Source organism: Mesoplodon densirostris, chromosome 4, assembly GCF_025265405.1.
Source record: "Mesoplodon densirostris isolate mMesDen1 chromosome 4, mMesDen1 primary haplotype, whole genome shotgun sequence".
Taxonomy (NCBI): Eukaryota; Metazoa; Chordata; class Mammalia; order Artiodactyla; family Ziphiidae; genus Mesoplodon; species Mesoplodon densirostris.
The window spans coordinates 184,056,816-184,084,754 of record NC_082664.1 but is presented as its reverse complement, the minus strand read 5'-3'; the positions used below and the strand labels follow the sequence as shown (position 1 = coordinate 184,084,754).

The following is a 27,939-nucleotide window of genomic DNA, read 5'->3' as shown; positions in this document are numbered from 1 at the left end:
CAGGTCTTTCAATATATTGTTATTCAATCAGTTGTTGATAATTAAATGTAATAGACGCCTCTCAAAAGATGGAGAATGTAACTTGTCTTTAAAAATGCTTTGAAATATGCCATAATTAACATTGAAGAGAAGCAGCTAAAAATACCAGAAAACTAGTTTTTAGATCTAATATCCAAAAGATGCTATGAGTTAACTTTCTTTACACGAAAGTCTTCCAACCATCCTGTTTAAGCCTCTTCCTGATGTCAGGTTGATGTCTCCCTCCTCTTTCATTCTGCCCTTCAGAGTCCCCTACAAAGGGCAAGCCCCCTGCTTTTCACGAAGCTCGTCAGCACTGCCTCTGGGTAACGAGGAGAATGCCGTGGGCTCTGGCTCTGCTGGGGTCTGTGGTGAGACAGGGAAGTGAACTGCTTCACCCACTGGCACTCAGTCCACGTGACATGAGTTCCCAGGGTGCCAGGCAAGCTCTACCTGGCGACGCATACCTGGTGAAGTTCCTGTGAGATGCCCGCAGCTCTTGCCGGGCAGTTTACACTTCTAGAATATTTACAGAACCAAAATCAATGAAAGAGGACTGAGAACCAAAATGTCCATTGTCAAAAATTATGAACACTTATAACAATGCATACATGAAACACATTATACATATAATGCAACATATTTTTAAATACAAAATACACAGAAGAAATATCTAAGAGACATTATACTTGGCAAACACTGACTCTATATATTAAGAGTTACAAACACAAATGTCGAGGCTTCCCCGACCCGTTTCCTAGTAACAACATGGGCTTTTCTTCCAGCAGAAACTTCTCAACTTACATTTAAATGCTTTTGTCACCTTAGGAAAGCCACCTATATGCCTAAAGTGAGTAGATTTCAGATTTACCCCATACTGAAATGCTCAAATGTGGTAGATTACATGGGCTTGAAGGGTGTTGAATAGGTCACTGTTCACTTACATGAGGCTGAACGTCCAACAAACAAACTTTGTTTTTAGCTAGAACAGACCGAACTGAGTCTATACTTGTGCCGTAATAGTTGTTTTTATATTCACCATATTCAATAAACCTGTAGAAATTAGAATCATTTGTGAATTATATATACATATATATGGCAGACATAATTCATATATAAAAGATGTTTTTGCTGAACATGTAATTTTTTAAACTGTTTTTAATAAAATAACTAGGTCCAAGTACTCCAGAATGTCAATTTTAAAAAATCTTCTATTTTATTTTTTCAAATCAGTAACACTTGCTTGTATTACACTTAAGCAGAAAAAAAGTACTTCAGTCCAGCAGGACTCTAATGTTTTCCATCACCTCTTTTTCAGAACTAATGCAATGCAGTAAAACAGTGAATAAGCCAAACAATAAAAACTACTGAAATTTCACTGCACACGAAAGAACAACCAAGCTCAGCTTTAGAATTCAAGGAGGACTGGCTGGTGGCTAACGCGAGCAGGACAGCTGAGAATGTGCTATAAAAACTCAATCACTCTGCCAAACACGAAAAAAGCATTTCAATGTTTCAATAAAATCCCACAATCCCGCATTAGAACACACATTGCTCCCTGATACCCTAAAATATCCATGCATCAGCAAATGGAAAACTGGGGGCTGGGAGACTTAGCGCTTGCTAGAGGATATGGTACAAGCAAGATTGATTAACATTATTTTGGTTTTTTGAAGAGCCAATGAGAGAGAGGGAGGTACGTGGAAAAGACTGAACTAGGGATCTATTACACAGTTATTAGTTACTAAAATAAAGTTCTATCTAAATTCTACGTTAAGATTCAATTACTGGGATAGGACAATCTCACAATAGTACACTAGCAAAATAATCCCGACACATTCAATTTACCAGATACACAAAGCTCTAGGTTATTAAAAAATTATAGGCAAAGATGGGTAAGAACCACTAACTGAATTATCTTTTTATCAGTTTCAAATATTATTATAAAAATGAAAATTCATTTCAAACAGAAGGAAATCCTCAGTTGTCTACAACTAGACATATGGGCACATGTTTAAAAACAATAGTTCCACAAAGATTCTAAAAGAAGTCCACATACTTGTTATTTTGTACATCGGTCTCAAACAAATGCTTGGAAATGAAGACATATTCAACACCATCACTCTCCTGGCTTCTTCTTGGTCTCGTGGTGTCTGTGATTTAATTAAAAAGAGTTCAGAAAAGTCTGCATCAGCCACATTAAGGAAAATACTAAAAAAAAATTATCATATATTTGATTAAAGGACTTTTCTTAAACAAGATTTTAAAACTTAGAAAGCAAATTAGGTAATAAAATATAGGTATCCCATTAATTCAGATTTTCCACTGATATTAAAGTTATATTGATTTGAAGATGGATTCAAAATTAAGTTGCATTATGTTTATGCTATTAATTATTCTGAAGGGGCTTTAATATGTTAATTAAACAAAAATGGTATTTCAACCCTTGAGGAAAAACTCCTTTCTTTTGCAAATAATATGCTTATTATTGTCATTTATTGATTCCTTATTCATTGTAAGCAAGTCTACTGCCCACTAGGTTGAAAGGTAAACTCTAAAATTATTTTACTATTTTCTGCACAGGGCACATGGTGTATGCCATCAATGCTTTGTTTTCCCAATCAAAGTCAAAGACTTCTATGTGCTATTCATTCCTCCTTTGCAAAATCATAAACATCTTCTTGAAATACAAGTGAACTTCTAAACTTTCAGCAATTTTGCCTAATTATTTGCTACTGAATTATAATGGAACAGAAAATAACTTTAAAAACAAAAACAAAATCCTAAGGAACTGCAGCACTAATATGGCACGTGAAAAACTGACTACAGTCCATCCTTCCTGCTGATTACAACTAAAACTTCTGGACCCAAAACACCTATTTTTGTTTTGAGCACTTTGACAATAAAAAAAGCAGGTAGACTGTGGAAGAGAGTCAACCGCCCTGGGGAAGGGTTTAACTTTTATTTCCTCTTAGCTTTGCCCTAGGGGTGGGCTCATTCACAGAGCAGCATGGAGGAATGTGTGTCTAAATTACAATAGAAGCCCTGACTACCTGGTGAAAAGGACCAGGAAGAAAAACACCCCTGTGAGCTGAAGAGTGTGCAAGGAATCCAGGAAGGGAGAGAGCTAGAGAAAGAAATACTCTAATTCTGTGCACAAACCAACACTAGCCTAAGAATAACCCCTAAACTGTACACATGCAGCCCAGACTCAAACCAGCATAGCAAAGTTTTAAGAAGTGAATTAAGATTAGAATACCTAAGTCTCAGCCTAATCCGTGAGTAGTGGAAGTACCGAACACACCCAAACCAACGGACAGAAGGCTTAGAGAACGGAGCTGACATCTGAACTATGCACACAAGTTGCAAACTAATCCCTGAACTACACATGACAGGGCAGACCCAAACCTACACAGCAGAAGTTTAGAGAATTGAAGTGAGATTTAAACCATAACTTACAGAAAATGAGTTAAAACTTACAGTCTAAACATAAACTAGTTGGTTACTAGCTAAAATAAAACATCACTGTTCTCCAGAATATTATAACAGGACCTGGGGTCAATAGAACGTTGCATTCGTAATATTGGGATGCAGTGTTGTATTATTCGACAGAAAAGAACCGAGAAAAGGAGGAGCTTCAAGATGGCGGAACAGTAAAGACGCGGAGATCACCGTCCTCCCCATAGATACATCAGAAATACATCTACATGTGGAACAACCCCTACAGAACACCTACTGAACGCTGGCAGAAGACCTCAGACCTCCCAGAAGGCAAGGAACTCCCCACGTACCTGGGTAGGGCAAAAGAAAAAAGAAAAAACAGAGACAAAAGAACAGGGACGGGACCTGCACCAGTGGGAGGGAGCCGTGAAGGAGGAAAGGTTTCCACACACTAGGAGCCCCTTCGCGGGCAGAGACTGCGGGTGGCGGAGGGGGAAGCTTCGGGGCCGCGGAGGAGACCGCAGCCACAGGGGTACGGAGGGCAAAGCAGAGAGATTCCCGCACAGAGGATCGGTGCCCTCAGGCACTCACCAGCCCGAGAGGCTTCTCTGCTCCCCCACCTGGGCGGGCGGGGCTGGGAGCGCAGGGAGAGGACTGGGGTTGGTGGCGTGAAGACAGCCTGCAGGGGGTTAGTGCACCACGGCTGGCCGGGAGGGAGTCCGGGGAAAAGGTCTGGACCTGCTGAAGAGGCAAGAGACTTTTCCTTCCCTCTTTGCTTCCTGGTGCGTGAGGAGAGGGGATTCAGAGCGCTGCTTAAAGAAGCTCCAGAGATGGGCGTGAGCCACGGCTAACAACGCAGACCCCAGAGACGGGCGTGGGACACTGGGGCTGCTGCTGCCGCCACCAAGAGGCCTGTGTGCGAGCGAAGGTCACTATCCACACCTCCCCTCCTGGGAGCCTGTGCAGCCCGCCACTGCCGGGGTCCCGGGATCCAGGGACAACTTTCCCGGGAGAACGCACGGCGCGCCTCGGGCTGGTGCAACGTCACGCCGGCCTCTTCCGCCGCCGCACGCTCGCACCGCCTCCGTGCCCCTCCTCCGTACCCCTCCCTCCCCCCCGGCCTGAGTGAGCCAGAGCCCCCGAATCAGCGGCTCCTTTAACCCTGTCCTGTCTGAGCGAAGAACAGATGCCTTCCGGTGACCTACACGCAGAGGCGGGGCCAAATCCAAAGCTGAACCCCTGGGAGCTGTGCGAACAAAGAAGAGAGGGAAATCTCTCCCAGCAGCCTCAGGAGCAGCGGATTAAATCTCCACAGTCAACTTGATGTACCCTGCATCTGTGGACTACCTGAATAGACAATGAACCATCCCAAATTGAGGAGGTGGACTTAGGGAGCAATGATATATATATATTTTTTTCTCTTTTTCTCTTTTTGTGAGTATGTATGTGTATGCTTCTGTGTGTGATTTTGTCTGTTTAGCTTTGCTTTTACCATTTGTCCTAGGGTTCTGTCTGTCCGGTTTCTTTTTTAATGTAAAAAATTTTTTTTAATAATTATTTTTTATTTTAATAACTTTATTTTATTTTACTTTATCTTTTCTTCCTTCCTTCCTTCCTTCCTTCCTTCCTCCCTCCCTCGCTCCCTCCCTTTCATTCTAAGCCACGTGGAGGACAGGCTCTTGGTGCTCCAGCCAGGCATCAGGGCTGTGCCACTGAGGTGGGATAGCCAACTTCAGGACACTGGTCCACAAGAGACCTCCCAGCTCCACATAATATCAAATAGTGAAAATCTCCCAGAGATCTCCATCTCAACACCAGCACCCAGCTTCACTCAACGACCAGCAAGCTACAGTGCTGGACACCCTATGCCAAACAACTAGCAAGACAGGAACACAACCCCACCCATTAGCAGAGAGGCTGCCTAAAATCATAAGGCAACAGACACCCCAAAACACACCACCAGACGTGGACCTGCCCACCAGAAAGACAAGATCCAGCCTCATAAACCAGGACACAGGTACTAGTCCCCGCTCCACCAGGAAGCCTGCACAACCCACTGAAACAACCTTAGCCACTGGGGACAGACACCAAAAACAACGGAAATACAAACCTGCAGCCTGAGAAAAGGAGACCCCAAACACAGTAAGTTAAGCAAAATGAGAAGACAGAGAAACACACAGCAGATGAAGGAGCAAGGCAAAAACCTACAAGACCTAACAAATGGAGAAGAAATAGGCAGTCTACGTGAAAAAGAATTCAGAATAATGAGAGTAAAGATAATCCAATATATTGGAAATAGAATGGAGAAAATACAAGAAATGTTTAACAAGGAACTAGAAGAACTAAAGAGCAAACAAACAGAGATGAACAACACAATAAATGAAATTAAAAATTCTCTAGAAGGGATCAATAGCAGAATAACTGAGGCAGAAGAACAGATAAGTGACCTGGAAGATAAAATAGTGGAAACAACTACTGCAGAGCAGAATAAAGAAAAAAGAAAGCAAAGATTTGAGGACAGTCTCAGAGACCTCTGGGACAACATTAAACGCACCAACATTTGAATTATAGGGGTTCCAGAAGAAGAAGAGAACAAGAAAGGGACTGAGAAAATATTTGAAGAGATTATAGCTGAAAAATTCCCTAATATGGGAAAGGAAATAGTTAATCAAGTCCAGGAAGCACAGAGAGTACCATACAGGATAAATCCAAGGAGAAACATGCCAAGACACATATTAATCAAACTATCAAAAAGTAAATACAAAGAACAAATATTAAAAGCAGCAAGGGAAAAACAACAAGTAACACATAAGGGAATCCCCATAAGGTTAACAGCTGATCTTTCAGAAGAAACTCTGCAAGCCAGAAGGGACTGGCAGGATATATTTAAAGTGATGAAAGAGAAAAACCTACAACCAAGATTACTCTACCCAGCAAGGATCTCATTCAGATTTGACAGAGAAATTAAAATCTTTACACACAAGCAGAAGCTAAGAGAATTCAGCACCACCAAACGAGCTTTACAACAAATGCTAAAGGAACTTCTCTAGGCAGGAAACACAAGAGAAGGAAAAGACCTACAATAATAAACCCAAAACAATTAAGAAAACGGTAATAGGAACATACATATCAATAATCACCTTAAATGTAAATGGATTAAATGCTCCAACCAAAAGACATAGACTGGATGAATGGATATAAGAAAAAGACCCATATATATACTGTCTACAAGAGACCCACTTCAGACCTAGGGACACATACAGACTGAAAGTGAGGGGATGGAAAAAGATATGCCAAGCAAATGGAAACCAAAAGAAAGCTGGAGGAGCAATACTCATATCAGACAAAATAGACTTTAAAACAAAGACTATTACAAGAGACAAAGAAGGACACTACATAATGATCAAGGGATCAATCCAAGAAGAAGATGTAACAATTGTAAATATTTATGCACCCAACATAGGAGCACCTCAATACATAAGGCAAATACTAACAGCCAAAAAAGGGGAAATAGACAGTAACACAATCATAGTAGGGCACTTTAACACACCACTTTCACCAATGGACAGATCATCAAAAATGAAAATAAATAAGGAAATACAGCTTTAAATGATACATTAAACAAGATAGGGTTAATTGATATTTAAAGGACATTCCATCCAAAACCAACAGAATACACATTCTTCTCAAGTGCTCATGGAACATTCTCCAGGATAGATCATATCTTGGGTCACAAATCAAGCCTTGGTAAATTTAAGAAAATTGAAATTGTGTCAAGTATCTTTTTCGACCACAACACTATGAGACTAGATATCAATTACAGGAAAAAAATCTGTAAGAAATACAAACACATGGAGGCAAAACAACACACTACTTAATAACCAAGAGATCACTGAAGAAATCAAAGAGGAAATCAAAAAATACCTAGAAACAAATGACAATGAAAACACAATGATCCCAAACCTATGGGATTCAACAAAAGCAGTTCTAAGAGGGAAGTTTATAGCTATACAAGCCTACTTTAAGAAATAAGAAACATCTCAAATAAACAACTTAACCTTACACATACAGCATTTAGAGAAAGGAGAACAAATAAACCCCAAAGTAGCAGAAGGAAAGAAATCATAAAGATCAGAGCAGAAATAAATGAAAAAGAAGGAAATGATAGCAAAGATCAATAAAACTAAAAGCTGGTTCTTTGAGAAGATAAACAAAATTGATAAAGCATTAGCCAGACTTATCAAGAAAAAAAGGGAGAAGACTCAGATCAATAGAATAAGAAATGAAAAAGGAGAAGTAACAACTGACACTGCAGAAATACAAAGGATCATAAGAGATTACTACAAGCAACTCTATGCCAATAAAATGGACAACCTGGAGGAAATGGACAAATTCTTAGAAATGCACAATCTCCCGAGACTGAACCAGGAAGAAATAGAAAATATGAACAAACCAATCACAAGCACTGATACTGAAACTGTGATTAAAAATCTTCCAACAAACAAAAGTCCAGGACCAGATGGCTTCACAGGCGAATTCTATCAAACATTTAGAGAAGAGCTAACACCTATCCTTCTCAAACTCTTCCAAAATATAGCAGAGGGAGGATACACTCCCAAACTCATTCCACGAGGCCACCATCACTCTGATACCAAAACCAGACAAAGATGTCACAAAGACAGAAAACTACAGGCCAATATCACTGATGAACATAGATGCAAAAATCTTCAACAAAATACTAGCAAACAGAATCCAATAGTACATTAAAAGGATCAAACACCACAATCAAGTGGGGTTTATCCCAGGAATGCAAGGATTCTTCAATATATGCAAATCAGGGCTTCCCTGGATGTGCAGTAGTTGAGAGTCCGCCTGCCGAGCAGGGAACACAGGTTCGTGCCCCGCTCTGGGAATATCCCACATGCCGCGGAGCGGCTGGGCCCGTGAGCCATGGCCACGGACCCTGCACGTCTGGAGCCTGTGCTCCACAACGGGAGAGGCCACAACAGTGAGAGGCCCACGTACAGCAAAACAAAACAAACAAACAAACAAAAATATATATAATATGCAAATCGATCAACGTGAAAAACCATATGATCATCTCAATAGATGCAGAGAAAGCTTTCAACACCCATTTATGATAAAAATCCTCCAGAAAGTAGGCATAGAGGGAACTTTCCTCAACATAATAAAGGCCATATATGACAAACCCACAGCCAACATTGTCCTCACTGGTGAAAAACTGAAACCATTTCCACTAAGATCAGGAACAAGACAAGGTTGCCCACTCTCACCACTCTTATTCAACATAGTTTTGGAAGTTTTAGCCACAGCAATCAGAGAAGAAAAAGAAATAAACAGAATCCAAATCGGAAAAGAAGAAGTAAAGCTGTCACTGTTTGCTGGTGACATGATACTATACATAGAGAATCCTAAAGATGCTACCAGAAAACTACTACAGCTACTCTATGAATTTGGTAAAGTAGCAGGATACAAAATTAATGCACAGAATCTCTTGCATTCCACTATACTAATGATGAAAAATATGAAAGTGAAATTAATAAATCACTCCCATTTACCATTTCAACAAAAAGAATAAAATATCTAGGAATAAACCTATCTAAGGAGAGAAAAGACCTGTATTCAGAAAATTAAAAGACACTGATGAAAGAAATTAAAGATGATACAAATAGATGGAGAGATATACCATGTTCTTGGATTGGAAGAATCAACATTGTGAAAATGACTATACTACCCAAAGCAATCTACAGATTAGACGTAAACCCTATCAAACTACCACTGGCATTTTTCACAGACCTAGAACAAAAAATTTCACAATTTGTATGGAAACACAAAAGACCCCGAATAGCCAAAGCAATCTTGACAAAGAAAAACGGAGCTGGGACAATCAGGCTCCTGGACTTCAGACTATACTACAAAGCTACAGTAATGAAGACAGTATGTTACTGGCATAAAAACAGAAATATAGATCAATGGAAGAGGACAGAAAGCCCAGAGATAAACCCACGCACATATGGTCACCTTATCTTTGATAAAGGAGGCAAGAATGTACAATGTAGAAAAGACAGCCTCTTCAATAAGTGCTGCTGGGAAAACTGGATAGCTACATGTAAAAGAATGAAATTAGAGCACTCCCTAACACCATACACAAAAATAAACTCAAAATGGATGAAAGACCTAAATGTAAGGCCAGACACTATAAAACTCTTAGAAGAAAAAATAGGCAGAATACTCTATGACATACATCAGAGCAAGATACTTTTTGACCCACCTTCTAGAGAAATGGAAATAAAAACAAAAATAAACAAATGGGGCCTAATGAAACTTAAAAGCTTTTGCTCAGCAAAGGAAACTATAAACAAGACGAAAAGACAACCCGCAGAATGGGAGAAAATATTTGCAAATGAAGCAAGTGACAAAGAATTAATCTCCAAATTATACAAGCAGCTCATGCATCTCAATATCAAAAAAACAAACAACCCAATCCAAAATGGGCAGAAGACCTAAATAGACATTTCTCCAAAGAAGATATACAGATTGCCAACAAACACATGAAAGGATGCTCAACGTCACTAATCATTAGAGAAATACAAATCAAAACTACAATGAGGTATCACCTCACACCGGTCAGAATGGCCATCATCAAAAAATCTACAAACAATAAATGCTGGAGAGGGTGTGGAGAAAAGGGAACACTCTTGCACTGTTGGTGGGAATGTAGACTGATACAGCCACTATGGAGAACAGTATGGAGGTTCCTTAAAAAACTAAAAATAGAACTACCATATGACCCAGCAATCCCACTATTGGGTATATACCCTGAGAAGACCATAATTCTAAAAGAGTCATGTACCACAATGTTCATTGCAGCTCTATTTACAATAGCCAGGACATTAGGAAGCAACCTAAGTGTCCACCGACAGATGAATGGATAAAGAAGATGTGGCAAAGATATAAATGGAATATTACTCAGCCATAAAAAGAAACGAAATTGAGTTATTTGTAGTGAGGTGGATGGACCTAGAGTGTGTCATACAGAGTGAAGTAAGTCAGAAAGAGAAAAACAAATACCGTATCCTAACACATATATGGAATCTAAAAAAAAAAAATGGTTCTGACGAACCTAGGGGCAGGACAGGAATAAAGACGCAGACGTAGAGAATGGACTTGAGGACACGGGGAGGGGGAAGGGTAAGCTGGGACGAAGTGAGAGAGTGACATGGACATATATACACTACCAAATGTAAAATAGATAGCTAGTGGGAAGCAGCCACGTAGCACAGGGAGCTCAGCTCAGTGTTTTGCGACCACCTAGAGGGGTGGGATAGGCAGGGTGGTAGGGAGGCTCAAGAGGGAGGGAATATGGGGATATATGTATACGTATAGCTGATTCACTTTGTTATACAGCAGAAACTAACACACCATTGTAGAGCAATTATATTCCAATAAAGATGTTAAAAAAAAAGAAAAAGAGATCAGACATGATTATCAGAAGTGGTGGGAGGGTTTGGAGGTAGGTAGGGGGGGCAGGATGAAGGTGGTCAAAAGGGACAAACTTCCAGTTATAAGATAAATAAGTATTGGGCATGTAATGTACACCATGATGATTATACTTAACACTGATGCACTGTATAATTGAAAGTTGCTAACAGAATGGATCCTAAAATTTCTCATCACAAGGAAGAAAACTTTTCTTTCTTTGTCTTTTTTTTTTTTGGTATCTGTATGAGATGATTCATTAACTGAACTTATGTTGGTGATCACTGTGTAGGATATGTAAGTAAACACCTTATGCTGTACACCTTAAACTTACACAGTGTTATATATCAGTTATATCTCAATAAAACTGAAAGACAAAAAATATAATTTTATCAGAAAAAGAATAACAAAATAGAAAAAAAAGACAATAAAGAAAGACAAACAAAAATTTAAAATCTAATTACACTGATCAAGAAAAAGGAGAAAATCACCTATATAAAGAATGAAAACGGGGTTATTACCACAGAGCCTATGGATATTAAAAAGGATAAGAGGGCCTCCCTGGTGGCGCAAGTGGTTGAGAGTCCGCCTGCCGATGCAGGGGATACGGGTTCGTGCCCCGGTCTGGGAGGATCCCATATGCCGCGGAGCGGCTGGGCCCGTGAGCCATGGCCGCTGAGCCTGCGCGTCCGGAGCCTGCGCGTCCGGAGCCTGTGCTCCGCAACGGGGGAGGCCACAACAGTGAGAGGCCCGCATACCGCAAAAAAAAAAAAAAAAAAAAAAAAAAAGGATAAGAGAACATTATGTTCTATTTAATGCCAACATATTTGATAATTTAGATGAAATGGACAAATTTCTTGAAAAATATAATGAATCAAAATTGAAATAAGAGGAGACCAAAAAAATCTAAATGTCCCTGCATCTATTACATAAATCAAATTTATTTTTTAAAACCTTCCCCAAAAGAAAGCTTCAGGCCTAGATGACAGATGATACCTGTCAATCATTCAAGGATGAAATAACACTCATCTTACATAAACATTTTTTGCAGGTAGGAGGAGGAATCACTGCTTAATTCATTTTTTGATATTAGTACAATCATAATAGCAAAATCTAACACATTAGAAAGTAAAATTATAGACAAATATGCATCACATTTAGGCACAAAACTCCTTACCAATTTTAACAAGTCAAATTCTATTTGTGTATATATATATATAAAGATTCCAGATCATAAGAAAGGTTGGCTTAACATTGGAAAGTCAATGGAATTCATCCTATTAACAGAATGAAAGATAAGACACAATCATTCCAATATGTGCAGGAAAAGAATTAGAAAAAAATTCAACACGCATCTGTGATAAAAGGTCTTGACAAACAAAGGGCATCAATGAGTCAACATCACACTTAATGGTAATAGACTGAATTTCTCCTGAGGTCAGGAACATGGCAAGCCTGCTAGACAATAACACAACAAAATAACTTGAAATGGATCAAGACCCAAATGTAAAACCTAAAGCTATAAAACTTGTAGGAAAAACAGGAAGATGTCTTTGTGACCTTGAGATAGTAAAGCATTTTTAGATAGAACACAAAAAGCACAAAACATAAAAGAAAATATATGTGATAATTTAGACTCTGTCAAAATTTAAAACTTTTGCTTTTTGAACAACAACATTAAGAACTGAAAAGGCAAGCCACACAGACTGGAAGAAAACATCTGTAACCCATTTATCAGATAAAGAACACTTTCAGAATACACAAAGAACTCTCAAAAGTCAGTAACAATCCAAATGGTAACATCACAGTCACGAGTTAAGTGCAAACTGAAGTGCAATGACACATCACTACACACGTTGCACTGACAAAAATTTAAGACTGACTATACCAAGTGTCGACAAGGACATGGAGCAACTGGATCTTATATACACTGCTAGTCGGTTGTAAAAGGGCATAACCACTTTGGAAAACAGTTTCTTGAAAAACTGAACGTACAGTTACCATATGACTCAGCCATTCTACTTCTACTTATTTACCCAGGAGAAACAAATCAATATGTCCATCAAAAGACTTGAATACAATGTTCATAGCACGTTTACTTGTAATAGTCAGAAATGTGGGGAAACCCCCAAGTATCCATCAACAGGTGACTGGATGGATAGACAAACTGTGGTATTTCCATGCAGCAGACTACTCGGCAATTCAAAGGGATCAATTACTGATCTATGAAACAACAGGGGTGAATCTCAAACTCATCACGGTGAGTGAAATAAGCCAGGTGAAAAAGAAAAGAATGGAGGAACATACTGTATAATTCTATTCATAAGAAATGCTAGATATTCAAACTAATCTTAGTTACAGAATGCAGATCAGTGGTTGCCTGGGGACAGGAGTGGAGGGATGGATTACAAAGGGCCCGGGGACGTTTTCTGAGATGGAAATTTCATTATGTTGACTGTGGTGATGATTTCACGTGTGTGTATATAGGTGATCTAATTGTACACTTTAAATATGTGCAGTTTATTTATTTTAATTATATGTCAATAATGTTATAAAAGGAAAAATAAGGGAAGTGGGAAAAAAGTAACCGAACACAAAAAGGAATAGATTTATAAAACCAAATATATGTACAGTACCAAACGAAAGGTAGATAGATAGTGGGAAGCAGCCGCATAGCACAGGGAGATCAGCTCGGTGCTTTGTGACCGCCTGGAGGGGTGGGATAGGGAGGGTGGGAGGGAGGGAGACGCAAGGGGGAAGGGATGTGGGAACAGATGTATATGTATGACTGATTCACCTTGTTATAAAGCACAAACTAATAAAAAAAAACCAAATTAGTTTAAATTACATTCAAAATTTAAATTCCCTTCTATTTAGTTAGCAAGCTTATTTTAACACAACACTCAGAGCTGCTGGAGGGGCATCAAGAGGTGGTGCTGTCCTTTACGGAATGTCACTTGCTTTGCTGAACAGCATGGAATACTGATAAATTTAATTCTACCATAAAAGCTGAGAATGAATTTCACGGCAGAAAAACAGACTCTATTAAAGTGTATATAACATAAAACGCATCCAAGAATATACAAGATATTAAAGTTAGTACAAGACCCTACTTCTGAGCTTAGGGTTGATATTCATTTATTACTTAATTGTTATTGCTGTTGCTGGTATTCCTTTAGCAAATAGTAGGCTTAAGAAAAATGCACTGTTGACAATCAAAACCGAGGATTTTGTGTGCAGTAATCTGTCTCTCATGAACTGAGAAAAGGTTGAATAAAACTATTCGATTTTAATGGCAGAACACTGAAAATCTGGAACACACAGTTTAAGGATTACTGCACGGACACACGGAATCCCCTTGGGAGGGTTAAAAAGATTATTAGACCCAAATCAAGTGAAAAAGACATTTATGACACCGCTAAACACAGTTATAAGGTAACACGTCTACAGCCAAATTGCTTATCATGATCAACCTGAACTATCCAGGTCTGATGTGGTTTTACTGGTGAAGAATTTTACTGCCTAACTGTACTGAGGCACCATAGGAATCTCATAAGCTCATTAACGTGAGCAATCCTGAATCAGGGGTCAGAAAACTCTTATAAGAAGGAATTAGAAGGCAAAGATGGGCATCAAACCATAACACAGGCCACTACCTCGCCATGATTCACTGTTTAGGTGCCATGTTTATCGTTTAAGAGAAACATCAGGGCTTCCCTGGTGGCGCGGTGGTTGAGAGTCCGCCTGCCGATGCAGGGGACACGGGTTCGTGCCCCGGTCCGGGAAGATCCCACATGCCGCGGAGCGGCTGGGCCCGTGAGCCATGGCCGCTGAGCCTGCACATCCAGAGCCTGTGCTCCGCAATGGGGGAGGCCACGGCAGTGAGAGGCCCGTGTACCGCAAAAAAAAAAAAAAAAAGAGAAACATCAAACAAACATGAAATGAACTCCACTGTCTTCCTGTGCTCCCAACAAAACCCCAGAATAACCACCATGGTGAGAGAAGAAGAAAAAAAAAAGTTTTAACTGGTCCCCTAACTTGCAATATACATATATATTTTTAGAAATCTCAACAGAGATATCCTATCTACAAAGAATTGTTCTAGAGCATGAGGACTTTGAAACCTCTGACAACACATAACTGTAACAATATACCTTCACGAGAAGCCACAGAGAGTGATTAACAGGTGTGGCTGGCTGAGACAGCCCCCAAATGCCAGACTATAAACACTCTGGAGTCCATCAAGTATTTGATATCCACTCTAATACGCTTTGTTAACTATTTTAATTTACTGAAAAAGCCTTTTGAAAGACTAAGTATGTTAACAGCCATATAGACTTGTTAGGATAAACTGTGGCCTTAAAACAATGTTGATGCTGCTTAGCAAGGATGAAATTTCCCACACAGAAGCATTTTTGGGCAGAAATCAGGGGTTCTGACCACTTTCTTTAAAAGCAACCTGGCATGTTTAATATGGCTATATGGGTCATTTAAAAAGTTCATATAGTTTGTTCATCCACTTTAGCACGAAAGAAATAGCATTTACCTAATTTAGCATCCCTTCAAAAAGTTTTTTTTAATTGAAATAATCACAGATTCACAATAAGTTGCAAAAAGAGCACATAAAGGCCTCATGTAACCATCACAGCTTCTTCCAAGGGTAACACCTTCCATAACTATAGTACATATCAAACCAGGAAATTAACTAAATCAACAATTAACTTAACTACCAAGTGTTTCTTTTTATGTTTAAAAACCTGAAGTATAATATACAGAGCAGTTCCCATGTAAGCCTGATGAATTTTCACACATCAAATACACCCGTGTAACCAGCACTCGGAAGAAGAAGAAAATTGCCAGGACGCAGAATCCCCCTTCAACCCACCTCCTGAAGATTTCTAACAGCACGTACTAGCACTGCCTTTCCTGCATTTATAAAAAGGGAGTCATAAGCACATTCTCTTTTGCGTCTGTCTACCTCTTTTCACTCAGCATAAATGTTTGTGGGAGTCATGTGTACTTTTGCATGCAGTAGCAGATTATCACTGCATTACAACATCCCTCTCTGTGAATATACCACCATTTGCTTATCCAGTCTACTACTGATGGGCACTGGGGTAGCTTCCAGTTTTGAGATCTTCTGAATCCTGTTTCTATGCATATCTGAGTACATACTGTATGCGTTTCTGGGAGGAGTGTCCTAGGAGCGGAGCGGCTGGGTCACAGGGTATCGGCTTTGCTCAGCCTCAACAGATACGTGGTTTTCCAAAGTGGCTGAATTCCTCTGCTTCCCCACCCCAGCAATGTGTAAGAGCTCCACTGCTCCAAATCTTTTCCATTTACCCATTCTGGTGGATATCTGGTACATTTTATGGAACAGAGAATTTAAACATCAAACAGAATACTGGTGGTATAATCAAAGCAATAATTTTTCTCCAGATAATCACGACTCTACCTAAAAGTCTTCTACAAAGCAAAGCAAAATCTAAAATCCCAAAACTGCTCTTAAAATAGCTTCTTAACTAATTAAATCATCCTCATTTGATGCTATGGCTGTATTTCTCACACATGACTGACACAGTGAATCACCTGGGATACTTGCTGTAAACACAGATTTTCAGGAATTCTGTCATGTCTCCAGAAGGAGACTCTCTTTGGAAAGGCCTTGGAATCTTTTCATAAGAACCTCAAGAGACTCTTATTATCAGGCAAGTATGGAAAACACTGCGTTCTGGGGATCTTTTGACATTAACACCTGTTTGAAAAGGAAAATTACTCCTTTAGGGATTTCTTTGGAGAGTCTCAGCCCCAGAACATGTCTGGATGTTGTTAACTTCTGTAACAACTTCAGATACAAACAGTATTTTAATAGTTGGGTTAACTGAGTCCAAAGTGCCCTGAGTAATACCAAAATTATCATGGAGGGTTACATTTGATAGGCAGCCTTATTAACCTTGATCCTCTTCAGAAGAAATTAGTTTTTACTATGAATTGGGCTACAGTAAAGAGAATCTGGAGTTGGAAAGGGTTGTGCAGCATTATATGGTAGGGAGAACGTGAGACCTGGCTTCAAATCCAAGTGCAGCTATTGCCTACGGAACCTGAGTCAATCAAAGCATCCTTTCACCCGTTTCCTCCTCTGTGACATGGAGATATTGCCCATCTTACACCGCTGTTGGGAGGGCAAAATAAGACAAATAAGGGCAATGAAGACACAGTAGGAAATTAATTTGTTTTTTTCCCTTTGTAATCCGTTTTCCACCTTCTAGGTTTCTTCTGTAATAGCTCACCTGTAAGCTTAACAGTTGTTTTGTAAAATGTTCTAATGACTTGTGTATTGCAATTCAGCTTTTGTGGGAGAAGTACATAATTAAAGTAGAAATAAAAAGAAACTGTTTAATTCCATATTTCCAGTTGCCTTTACTTTCATCTCTGTTGGAAGAAACCAGCAGCCCTATAACTTACGGCTGAAAATGATTACAAACAATAACTTGGAAAAATGCAGTAACAAGGTGTAACAAGGTAACAGAAAACTACAATTTTAAAATAAAGTTCAACCGGTCCAAAACTAGAGAACATTGCTAAGGGCGTTATACAAATGACTTTTTGATAACATTACTAAAACCACTTAACAAGCCAACATTTAATCTAGTCTTTTAGATGGTCCCCTAACATCAACCTATTAAGTAGTCAAATGGCATTTATTCTGGGTATCAAAATGCTTCCAGGATCACATTTCACTTGTAAGAATGCCTGTGAAAACCACTTTTATAAAAACAGACCTAATTCTGTATACTGTAAAGAAGCCTACCACATTTGGATTATATGGCCATGAAAAATTACTATATGCCAATTACTACAATATGAAAAGTAATTAAACGTTTATAAGAAGCCTCCTTCACTCTCTGCAGTTTGGCCCTTCTAATCTTAAAGCTCATTGAAAACTCTGGAAATTGAAGAAACAGAATAAACTTCTATTGAGCAGAAAACTTGTAAGTAATAATTTGATGTCATACCTCTATTAAAATCCACCATAAAAAATGCGAGTAGGGAAGCTGAAAGCAACAAACACCTTGCCAATGACCTGTGTCATCTGGGGCAAACCCCTTAACTCCTGTGCCTCAGTTTCCTCCTCTGTAAAATGTGGACACGGTCACTCCCTACTCCCCAGGGCTGTGGTGAGGTCTACATGTGAGTGCGGACAGCAGGGCTGTGCAGCACACATGCTGCGTGTGTGCTGGGCCGGCAGTAGGAGCAGCAAAGAGCACAGAACTTACGGGGCACCGTCACGCCGTAGTGCTGTGTGTCACTGATGAGCAGCTTTCGTTTCAGTTCATTCAAACCCACCCCTACGGGACCTGAAAAACAGGAAAACAGAAATTCACTCCTGAACAGAACACCATATAAACATTGCTATGATTGACATGATCCGTAAGACAGACTGAAAACGTGCATCCAACTTCACATGCATCCCAAGTCAAGAGATTATCTCTAGTTAAGTTGTACGTAAGAAAAAACTAGGAGTTATTTGCTTGCTTTTCTACTTTTTATTTCTTTATTTTTCCTGTTTTTTTGTATTTCGCTTTTCTACTTTTTAAATTTAAATCCCCATCCTTCCATTAAAAAGATTAGAAATCTTTGTTTTAAATGAAACATATTCAAGAGTATCTGAGTACATTAACAGGTAATGGTATCCAGAAGAGCTTAAAGAATAGGTGCACCTAAAAAAACGGAATTACACAGTCTGGACAGGGATCATTTCCATTTTAAACATTTTTAGATCGTAATAAAAGAAAATCTTTGAACCTTGATTTTATGTTAGGTGCAAAAACCTAATCATGCATTTTAAACTTGCAAAACCATCAGTGCAAAGTCAAGCTCCCCTGCAACACTGTTTATTCTCAGTTGGTCCTTAAGCCTTTGAAAACTTACATAGACCTGATGTATTTCAATCAGTGTGCACATACTAAACACCTGTCATGAACAAGGCATATAGTAAATGCTGTGAAGATTAAAAGATAAGTGAAGTCCGCCTTCAGAGAAAGTAACTGGGTTGGGAGAGTCACAAAAAATGATGAACAGACTGGGGCCAGAAAACAAAGAGTGGTTTCAAATACGAGTCCGAAATCAAGAGTTAGAAGGGCACGAGCCCCAGATGGCTAGCTTCTCACAGCCCTGCCATCGAGGTCTATTTAGTGACGGTGTCATGCCTTGAGCAGAACACAAGCTGCAGGGCCAGGCTGTCCTCCGTTAGATCCCCATCCTCATTACTCCCTCACCGGGTGACACCGATGCTGTGGTCTGAATGTCTGTGTCCCCCCCAGATTCACATGTTGGAACCCAAACGCCAACGTGATGCTGTTAGAAGCAAAGGTCTTTGGGGGGTTCTGAGGTCACGAGGGTGGAGCCCCCATAACCGGGCTTAGTGCTCTTATAGGAGATGCCACAGAGCCCCCTAGCGCCTGGCCATGTGAGGACACAAGGAGAGAAGAGAGCCCTCGCCCCTACTGCTGGCATCCTGATCTCCGACTTCCAGCCTCCGGAACTGTGAGAAATCAAATGTCTGTCGTCTATAAGCCACCTGGGTTGTGATATTTCGCTGTGTTGGCCTGAAACGACTAAGACACTGGACAAGTTCTCTTCCTTGAGCCTTGGCTGGACTTCACTCTAATCATAAAAGGAATCATGCTGCCTTTCTTGGGAGGAATAATGAAAACCCATGTCTAGTAACTAGCACCGCACCCAGGTATTCAAGGGTTCATTCCCTTGCCTACTTACTCTTGCAGGCTTTGACAAGCATGGGGTTTTATGCTGGACAACGAACAGCAGCCAGGAGGACAGAGCAGAGCGGCTGGGGGTCTGGGTGAGGGCGAGCTGGGAGCAAGACGAAGAGGCTGCGGCGGCGGCCGTGCCTCCCTCTGCTCCAGTGCTACTCCGGGGTCTCCGCCTGCACAAACTGACCTGTCCCCCTGCTGGCCATTCACCAGCACCTTCCACCTTCCCACACACTGCTGTTGGGTGCCAGTTCTCTGCCCCAAGACAGTGGTTCTCACGTCTCTCTTTTTAAAATGAATACTCTGGGGCTTCCCTGGTGGCGCAGTGGTTGAGAGTCCGCCCGCCGATGCAGGGGACATGGGTTCGTGCCCCGGTCTGGGAAGATCCCACATGCTGCGGAGCGGCTGGGCCCGTGAGCCATGGCCGCTGAGCCTGCGCGTCCGGAGCCTGCGCTCCGCAACGGGAGAGGCCACAACAGTGAGAGGCCCGCGTAACGCAAAAAAAAAAAAAAAAAAAAAAAAAAAAAAATGAACACTGTAATATCCCAGTTTTATCCTGAAATGGCACTCACAGCTGATATAACTTGCCAGTGCATATACTTTCTCCCTCCAAATTAATATAACGCCCTAGCTGTAATATATGAAGGATCAAAAAGTAATTGACAATAAAACCATGTGTATTTCAATATGTAAATGCTCGGGCATGATTGGAGAAAATGAAGTCAGACGTCTGCACCTACTTATTCTAAATAAGTTTGGACTTCAGCGTAATAGAAAGATCAGGAGCCATTCTGTACAAGAAAGTACAGGAGAATGAAAGCCCAAGGGTACAGGTAAACATCAGAATACAGTCTAGCAACTAGATGGAAACCATGGATGGGTCTTACTGGAATATGATAAGGAAAGAGGAAAAAACAGCCTTAATAAGGAAATAGGGATACAACACATCAAGGCTATCAAAGTGAAGAAAATAAAACTTTTACAAAGAACGTGCAGTGTATGTGCAAGTGTAGCGTAAAAATAATTCCCCTGAGATGGGACAGGTGCGTCATCTGTGAGTCCCTCAGTGTCTAGCGTGACACTGGGAAGTCGTGTGGGATGCAGGACAGGTTTCTGTTCCATAGAAATGTCAGGTGTACATCCTCGGCGTCCTCAGCCATTTGCATAAAGAAAAGGTGCCCTCACAAAAGTCCAGGATGCTCCACGGTAGGCGGTCCTGCCCCGCCTGGGACCACTGCTCTCGTCCCCTCTGCACCCCAACCCTGCCGTCCTCGGGGGCGACTTCAACACCCCTGCAGAGAGCCTACCTCCTCCCCACGTCACTCCAACCACAGACCACGCAAACCCTGACTCTACCTCTCTAGAAGCTATTTCATCACGATGATATTAAATTCAGGCTTTCCTGTGTGACCCCAATCCCCGGTCATTAGCCCTCCCACTCCGTTGTTCCTCCTCTTATCAAAAGGACCGCCAGTGTTTTCTTTCTTTCCTTTCTTTCTGTCTAACAGCCCTTCGGGTCTTCGCTTCCTTGGGCTGTGGTATCTCCCACTATCTTGCTAATACCCTCAAAGCTCTTACGCGCTGGCCTTTATCACACTTGTCGCGGAAACTTCCAGTCCAAGGTCAATCTCATGGCTGCTCTACACGTCTGCGCCTGGACTGAGAAAGGCCGTACAACGGGAGCAGGGATGCACACACACTGTGCTCCCCACAGAGCTCAGACCCCTGGGCTCTCCAGCAGGTGCCCGGTTGTCCTGACTGTATTTCCCGGGTCACCATGTGGTCATCCCAACCCTCCAATGTCTTCTCTCCTCACACCTAGAACCTCCCCTCTAATCTAACAATTGCCAAAGGCTGTCGATCTTCCCTCCTGAAGATCCTCAGAGCTGCGACGTGCCGCTGCCACCTCTGCCACCCGAGCCCGGACACCTCATCGGTGCCCCTCTCCTGAGCCAGCCTCCGAGCAGCTCGCACACCTCTGCTCAGCAGCCAGCACTGTCTTTCTGAGGACGCCAGCACGCGCACCTCCTCCGTCCCCTGCACCAAGCGGCGCGCCTACACCCAGCCACCAGCTGCAGCCCCTCGCAGGGGGCCTCCTCCCGCGTCTTCACCTCTCCTGCGCTGTTTCGCGCTCCTTCCCGTCAGTACTGGAAATTCACACTGTCTCCCACCTTAAAACAGCCGGAATGGCCAAGAAAATGAAGGAACACCTTCCTTAACCTTGCACTGTGCACGCCTGTCCCCAGCATCCCGGCCAGGCTCCCATCACTTCTCACCAGCACCTCCCACTCCTGCACTGGGAAGAGAACCCGACGTGACTCTGACAGGTCTGCCTGGATCGCACGTTGGGAGCTGCGCCTCCCTCCCTAACCTTCATTCTCGCCACACCACACACCTTGGCTGCGTGAGACCCCTGCGCCCTGTGACGTGGCGGAGTCTTCTCTGTGCTGCTGGGTCCTCGTCACATGCCGCTCACCTGTGCAAAAACACTGCTGTTCTTTCCTGGCTAATTCAGGTTTCGTCTTAGATACGCCCTAGGGATTCTTCCCTGACACTTTAAAGGCCGGTCGGGCGCCGAGTGCTTGTGTCCCCTGCCCTTGCGTGTCAGAGGGCCGATCACACTCCGTCATGATCGTCTGCACACTTGTCTTTACCCTCGAACAGACTTGAAAACAGCGATGTCATCTATCTGCTCACCAACCGTTTCCCTAGCTGGCAAACTGGAGGCACTCATTAGGTTGTTTTATTTATTTAAGTTATGCTCAGTGACTACGCTGTCCTGGAGGTAAAGCTATTTGCCGAATGAACCAAAGGCACGGGAGTTAAAGCAAGAAGCATCTGCACCTAGAATGTCTGGACGCGATGGTTAGAGAACGTGCTCAAAGTAGTAGCAGAAGGTGGTGGGGCTCACATTTGAACCTGGCTCCTTGATGTAAAGATACAGAGAAGCAGAAGGGAAGGGGATGACTTTGGCTCTGGAACAGTGAGTTTAAGGGACGGAAATCCATCTGCCTAAACTCAGACAAGGACCGCAGTGTGCTTCAGACGCAGGCTGGGGTCTCCCTGTGAATGGAATCACATCAAGGTAAAGCGAGAATGCGAGATGAGGGGCGGGGGAGTGATAAGCATTTACTGGGTGTCTCCAAAGCGCCAGGCACCATGCAAGGGCTCATGTGTCTTATCTACTCTGTAGGGACAAACAAGATTTGAGTAAGTGCTAAAACTTACTCTTTAAAATAAACAGAAAACAAACCAGAAAAACAAGGGGCTTTACAATGGTTTGCAGATGATGCAAACCCAATTATATATGCTCAAGAAAAAGAAGTACACAAAACACTACAACTTAAATAGCAGGCCCTGGCCCGCCACGCCCGCTCCCCACGAAGGCGCCGAGGACGAAGGGGGGATGTGAAGTCACTGTCCCTTCAGGAGGTCTGCGCTCTGGAGTACTTCCCAGAGTGTGAGCTAATTTGCCGAGTGAAAGTCTAGCATTTTTTTCTTTCTTCTTCCACCCACGCCAAAAAACCACAGTGATTTATTTTAGCTCTGGAGGAAAAAAGTAGGTATGTTTGAATTAGCGGGGGAAGGTATGCTGTTGCTCACGTGATACCCTTAAACTTGGACTGTTTTCAATTTGAGCCCTTACATAAGCTAACCCTTACCAGGGACCCTGCTTCACCGCACACCCACAGACCATGCCAAGAATGTGCAGTGGCAAATACTTCGATTTTAAAAATTTCCCCTAGGTTAGGTTATTTGAAGCCGTCATCTTCAAGGTGGGATACTGTCACCAAAAGATTAAAACAGGGACACAATTTTAATCATTCTTACTACAAAATTGCCTGGCAGACCACTTAACAGCATTTTCCCAGCCAGGCCCTTGGATCAATTCTGCCATCCACACAGGTGAAGTTATAGACTTTTTCCTCTTAGATCTTGACCTTAAGATCACATCTTACATCCACACTCCTGTCCTGTGTCCTTCTTCTGTGGTGGGGCCTAAGTTCACATTTTTAGTTGGCTGGTTTGTGTTTAGACTACTTACACCGCAGGGGGTTTAGGGATGCACACTGACTTAGGTTTATTCATGTCTCTGTAACGGGACACATTCATCTCCTCTTCAATGTATAAATTTTTACCACAATTGGTGACACACATTTACACATAAGTATACAAATAAGTTTCTCTAGAGTTTGTTTCCAGCTGTGCTCGTTCATGCTAAAGGAAAGCAGAGAAGATAACCTCAATAGCATGTATTTAAATCACAGACGGCAAGCTTCGCAAAGTAAGGACAATGATGACACAATGAGGTCTTTTTATGCAGCAGGCTTGTGTCCCACGGTTTACATACACCATGACTAATCCTCAAAACATGCCTGCAAGCAAGGTATAATTATCCTCGTTCTACAGATGAGAAAACCAAGACAATGAAAGGGTAATTTTCCCAAGATCGCACGTTTGGACTATGGCTTCACTGGTATTCAGAAGCCAGTGTGCCTGCATTCCTTCCATTCGATCCATCCTCTTATCAAAAGAATGCCAAGGACAGGACACAGGCTCAGGTAGCTGGCTGCTCAGCTGTTTGCGGCTGTGACCCACAACTTCACAAAGTCTCTCACCCCATTCCAAGCTGTCCCACACTTTAAACAGAGATGAAAGTTATGCTTGTGGAATACAAGACTCAGGCTACAAAAAGTGGCAGAAGTCAAATCCGGTGAACTCAAAACTCATCCTGTGCAGAGCCTCTGAGAAATCTAAACGAAACCTAAGGAAGATGGCAGGCATCCCAGGCCTGGGCAGCACACACAGGGCGTCTATCAGGATTCTTGATTCAGGACTAAGGAAACCCAAACAGAATGATGATATCAAAGGAAAAGCCAAAAAAGCACATTAAAAAATCATTTTGGAGTTCACTAATGTGGAATTCATGCAGTGCACTAAAGTGGATGGGCTTGCTGGCTTTAAAAATAAAAGAATGTTTCTATTTGAAGCAGAAATGTAACTATGTTTCTTTCTTTTTTTAATTTCATAAGAATTCAGAAAATCACTTTGTGTGCAAATTCTGGAAAGAAAGAATAAAGCCATGAGCATCAATCTGCATTAGTTGAAATTCTTGTAAACAATACATCAAATGGATAAGATAATTAGAAAGGCACATTACTTTTAATTATTTGTGTGCAATTAATTAGTAACTCCTTCCTTACAGTAGGCAAATGTGTTGTGTGTGATTTTATATAAAGCCTCATTCATTTCAGCCACAGAAATACAGCCCATTTGGGGGTTAATAAAATGATGCTAGAAAGTTTCTATTTATTTATTTATTTATTTTTTTTTTTGCGGTACACGGGCCTCTCACTGTTGTGGCCTCTCCCGTTGCAGAGCACAGGCTCCGGACGCGCAGGCTCAGCGGCCATGGCTCACGGGCCCAGCCGCTCCGCGGCATGTGGGATCTTCCCAGACCGGAGCACGAACCCGGGTCCCCTGCAACGGCAGGCGGACTCTCAATGACTGCGCCACCAGGGAAGCCCGAAAGTTTCTATTTAAAGCTTTACATTTACGTAAATATTCCCACTAACTAGCTGTAAAAATGCCTTTATTTTTATATTACAGAGATTTTGGAGGGTGTGGCCAAGACGGTGGAGAAGGGCCACCCTGAGCCCACCTGCCCCCACGGGCACAGCAAAGTTACAAGTATTCACAGAGCAACTATCAATGAGAACAACCTGAAGACCAGCAGAAAAGATCTTAACACAGCTGAAGATACAAAGAAGGAACCACAATGAGATGGGTAGGAGGTGTGGAGGCAAGGTATAGTCAAGACCCATACCCCACAAACAGGAGGAAAATTACAATTGCAGAGGTTCTCCCAAGAATTGAGAGATCTGGGTCCCACACTGGGCTCCCCAGCCTGGGGGTCCTGCGCCGAGAAGATGAGCCCCCAGAAATTCTGGCTTTACAGACCAGTGGGACTTGCTTTCGGGAGAGCCAGGAGGCCATGGGAAATAGGGACTCCACCCTTTTTAAAAATTAATTAATTAATTAATTACTTTATTTATTTATTTATTTTATCTGCAGAGGTGGGTCTCTGTTGCTGTTCATGGGCCTTCTCCAGTTGCGGTGAGCAGGGGCCACTCCTCACTGCAGTGCGGCCTCACACTGCGGTGGCCTCTCCTGTTGGGGAGCATGGGCTCCAGGTGTGTGGGCCTCAGTAGCCATGGCTCACAGGCTCTAGAGCTCAGGCTCAGTAGTTGTGGCTCGTGGGCTCAGTAGTTGTGGCTCACGGGCTCCAGAGTGCAGGCTCAGTAGTTGTGGTGCACAAGCTCTAGAGCTCAGGCTCAGTAGTTGTGGCTTGAAGGCTCTAGAGCACAGGCTTAGTAGTTGTGGTGCACAGGTTCTAGAGCGCGGGCTCAGTAGTTGTGGCTCGCGGGCTCTAGAGCACAGGCTCAGTAGTTGTGGCATATGGGCTTGGTTGCTCCACGGCATGTGGGGTCTTCCCAGACCAGGGCTCAAACCTGTGTCCCCTGCATTGGCAGGTGGATTCTCAACAACTGCGCCACCAGTGAAGCCCAAGACTCCACTCTTAAAGGGCAAATACAAAATCTCCTGCACTCCAAATCCCAGCACAGAGGCAGTAATTTGAAAGGAGCCTGGATGAGACCCTCTTGCTGGTCTTAGAGAGCCTCCTGGAGAGGCAGGAGACAGCTGGCACACCCCTGGGGACAGAGATGCAGGCAGAAGCCACTTGGGGAGCTCACTCTACCATAGTGACGTGCGTGCTGCAAGTGCCGTTTTGGAGTCCTTCCTCCTGCCTATTAGCACCAAGCACTGACCTGCCCAGCGGTGGGCTGGCACCAGCCATGCTGGGACATAGCGCCGCACAACAGTGGGCTAACAGCCACCTCATGAGGCAGGGCCAGGCAGCCCACTGGACTGGGGTCAGCCCCGCCTACCAGCGTGCCCACAGGAGTCAGCCCCACCACGACAGAAGGGCCCCCGCAGCACACACAGTGGCACCCCTAGAGCGTGCAGCTCTGGTGACCAGAGAGGAGTGTGCTGCAGGGTCCCACTGGAGTCTCCTACAAACAAACAGTAAAGGCAGTAGATCAACCTCTTATAAAGTTAGTAGGAAGGTTAAAGAACAAAGTAGTAAAACCATCTTTATCCACAATAAGTAGTTAGAGGATACACAAAAAGATGTAAAATATGCTGTCAAAAACATTAAACATGGGAGGAGGTGGAGTAAAAACGCAGAGTTGTTAAAATGCATTAGAACTTAAGATCATCCAGTTAAAATAATCATGCATATACACAGGTGGTTACATATGAACCTCATTATAACCATAAATCAAAAATCTATAATAGATACATATACACAAAATAGAGAGAAATCCAAACATAACAGTAAAGATAGTCATCAAATCAAAAGGGAAGAGAACAAAGGTAAAGAAAGGAAGAAAAAAGAATTACAAAAACAACCAGAAAACAATTCACAAAATGGTAATAAGTACATACTTATCAATCAAAAGACATACAATTATTACTGGATAAAAAAACAAGACCCATATATATGCTGCCTACCAGATTCTCACTTCAGATCTAAAGACACACACAGACTGACAGTGAGGGGGTGGAAAAATATATTCCATGCAAATGCAAACAAAAATAAAGTTGGGGTAGCAATACCTATATGAGACAAAACAGACTTTAAAACAAGCACTGCAACAAGAAACAAAGAAGGATATTACATAATGATAGAAGGATCAATTCAACAAGAAGATATAACAATTGTAAATATATATGCACCCAACATTATAGCACCTAAATACATAAAGCAAATATTAACATACATAAGGGAGAAACTGACAGTAACTGAATAATAGTAGGGGACTTTAACACCCCTTAACATTAATGGACAGATTATCTGGACAGAAAATCAATAAAGAAACAGTGGCCTTAAATGACATGTAAGATCCAATGGCTTAATAGATATACAGAGGACATTCCATCCACAAAGCAGCAGAACATTCCTTTCAAGTGCACATGGAACATTCTCCAGGATAGATCAGATGCTAGGCCACAAAACAACTCTCAATAAATGTAAAAAGACTGAAATTATGTCAAGTATCTTTTCCAACCACTAGACTAGAAATCAACTACAAGAAAAAACTTTTATTTGCCACTTTTATTCAACATAGTATTGGAAGTC

General features: G+C 42.0%; 1 protein-coding gene across 2 annotated transcripts in view; it reads right to left on the bottom strand.

Moving 5' to 3' along the window:
* Positions 1-27,939, bottom strand: part of MPP7 (MAGUK p55 scaffold protein 7) — a 267,458-nt gene that overhangs the window by 2,087 nt on the left and 237,432 nt on the right. For both annotated transcript variants that reach the window (XM_060095513.1, XM_060095514.1), the window contains 3 exons: positions 18,237-18,317; positions 2,078-2,171; positions 963-1,071 (listed from right to left, as the gene is read on the bottom strand). In XM_060095513.1, the coding sequence (XP_059951496.1) occupies positions 963-1,071; positions 2,078-2,171; positions 18,237-18,317 (284 nt within the window). The remainder of the gene's footprint in view (positions 1-962; positions 1,072-2,077; positions 2,172-18,236; positions 18,318-27,939) is intronic.